This window comes from Piliocolobus tephrosceles, chromosome 2, assembly GCF_002776525.5.
Source record: "Piliocolobus tephrosceles isolate RC106 chromosome 2, ASM277652v3, whole genome shotgun sequence".
NCBI classification, from domain to species: domain Eukaryota; kingdom Metazoa; phylum Chordata; class Mammalia; order Primates; family Cercopithecidae; genus Piliocolobus; species Piliocolobus tephrosceles.
The window spans coordinates 97,140,515-97,142,163 of NC_045435.1; the positions used below are offsets into that span (position 1 = coordinate 97,140,515).

Here is a 1,649-nt window from a genome sequence, read left to right on the forward strand (position 1 = left end):
ATTGAGGAACTCGTTTATTCAATCTGTTACCATGGTCTATAATCTCAATTGATAGATTAACAACTTCCAGTTCTATTAAACAAAGGAAGCAATGGCCACAGCCACCCTAAGTATGCACTAATAGCATCTAGGAGGAAACCAGAAGCCACACTAGGTATTTCAACCAGAGGGGATTTAATGGAGGGAGTTGATTACACAGGTTGGGTAATAAGGCTGAAAAGGGCCGTGGAGACAGCCCGGTGTTAGTAAACACAGGAAGCAGCTACTAACCTTAGGGCTGGGGAACAAAAGGGAAGAGATGGTGTTACCAGAACCTAGAAGCTTTGACGGGGGACCCCCCACGACTGGCGCCTGGCCCTCTGAGGGGGCTGCTGCGCGGCTGTTGCTTGGACTTCTGAGGGGGACGCTGCTTGGCTGGCGGTGGTCGGACCTCTGGGCGGGGGCGTGGCTGACGCTCAGACCTTGGAGGGGACCGTGGCTGACGCTCAGACCTCGGAGGGGACCGTGGCTGACGCTCAGACCTCGGAGGGGACCGTGGCTTGGCTGGCGCTCTGACCACCGCGGGGGGCGCAGCTGGCTGTTGCTTGGGCTTCTGAGGGGACTTGGCACGGCGGCTGGTTCTGAGAGGGCCAAAAGAAGCTGGAGGCGGGAGCCAGGGCTCCCTTCTGCTGCTTAAGCGACGCTGGCAGGAGCTGGAAACAGGTAGGAAGGCCCTGCTCCCCCACCCACCTTCCAGTCTCCCTGGAGTGCCTTCCGGTGTCGGAGCCTAACCCGGAGCCGACTAGGGGGAAGAGTGGGGGGCGGAGCGGGAGGGGCGTGCCCGGAGCCAAGACCACGCGCTGTGCCCAGCCGGTGCCGCGGGGCTGGGCGGCCGCTCACCTGGTCTTCTGGCAGGCGCAACAGATCCAGTCCTCCTCTTTCTTCTGGTAGAAGCAGCCGCTCTTACAGATGCTGTATTTCCGATCCACTATCTCCTTCTTGGAATTGAGGAAGGTGAACGGCGGGCAGCAGTGTATGCTGAAGTGCTCGGAGTACTTCTGGTTTTTGGAGAGTCTGGGACCCTCCTTGGCCGTTTTCTGACTCATCTTACTGGAAATCGCCGATGCAAGGAGACAGAAGGAGACATAAACGCACATCAGGCAAGGGAGCCCTCTACTCAGGAAGCCCCCTGCTACTCCCATAGTCCAAGGTAACATTCAGGGTGGTCCTACAGAGCAAAACTCTGGCAGAGCAACTTCCCCCCAACTCCGTGGAAAGGAGCTCTACTAAGAGTTCATTAATTTTCATTTGTGTATTTTTAAAAATCCTGTTTTCAAGGAGAAAAATAAACATGGGCTCTTGTTTTCCTTATGTTTTAGAGACCCATGTAACATAGGAAAACATTTAAAACCAAACATATTCTTGACTAAATAATATTCTAGAGTTAGGAAAAGGCTTTTCTCTAAAAAGCAAAAAAAAAAAAAGTTTATTATTATTTATTATTAAAACAATCATCAGTCGTGCAATAAAATACTACACAACAAGGACAAAGAACAAACTGCTGACCTGCTGACATACATCAACACATTTTGATCTCACAGACATAATGTTGAACAAAAGAAGTCAGACACAAGAAAACAAGCTGTATGATTGATTTTATATGAGGTTCA

The 1,649-nt window shown here is 51.2% G+C and overlaps 1 protein-coding gene across 2 annotated transcripts; it reads right to left on the reverse strand.

Annotated features, from left to right (window-relative positions):
- Positions 1–304: 304 nt before the first annotated feature.
- On the reverse strand, positions 305–1,085 carry MOBP (myelin associated oligodendrocyte basic protein). 2 transcript variants are annotated; one of them, XM_023231505.1, is made up of 2 exons: positions 880–1,085; positions 305–614 (listed from the first exon to the last, which is right to left on the reverse strand). In XM_023231505.1, the coding sequence occupies exons 1-2, from the start codon at positions 1,083–1,085 to the stop codon at positions 305–307; spliced, it is 516 nt and encodes a 171-aa protein (XP_023087273.1). The 2 variants fall into 2 exon arrangements, with proteins under 2 accessions (XP_023087273.1, XP_023087272.1); XM_023231504.1 differs by having other exon boundaries at positions 305–620.
- Positions 1,086–1,649: the final 564 nt, after the last annotated feature.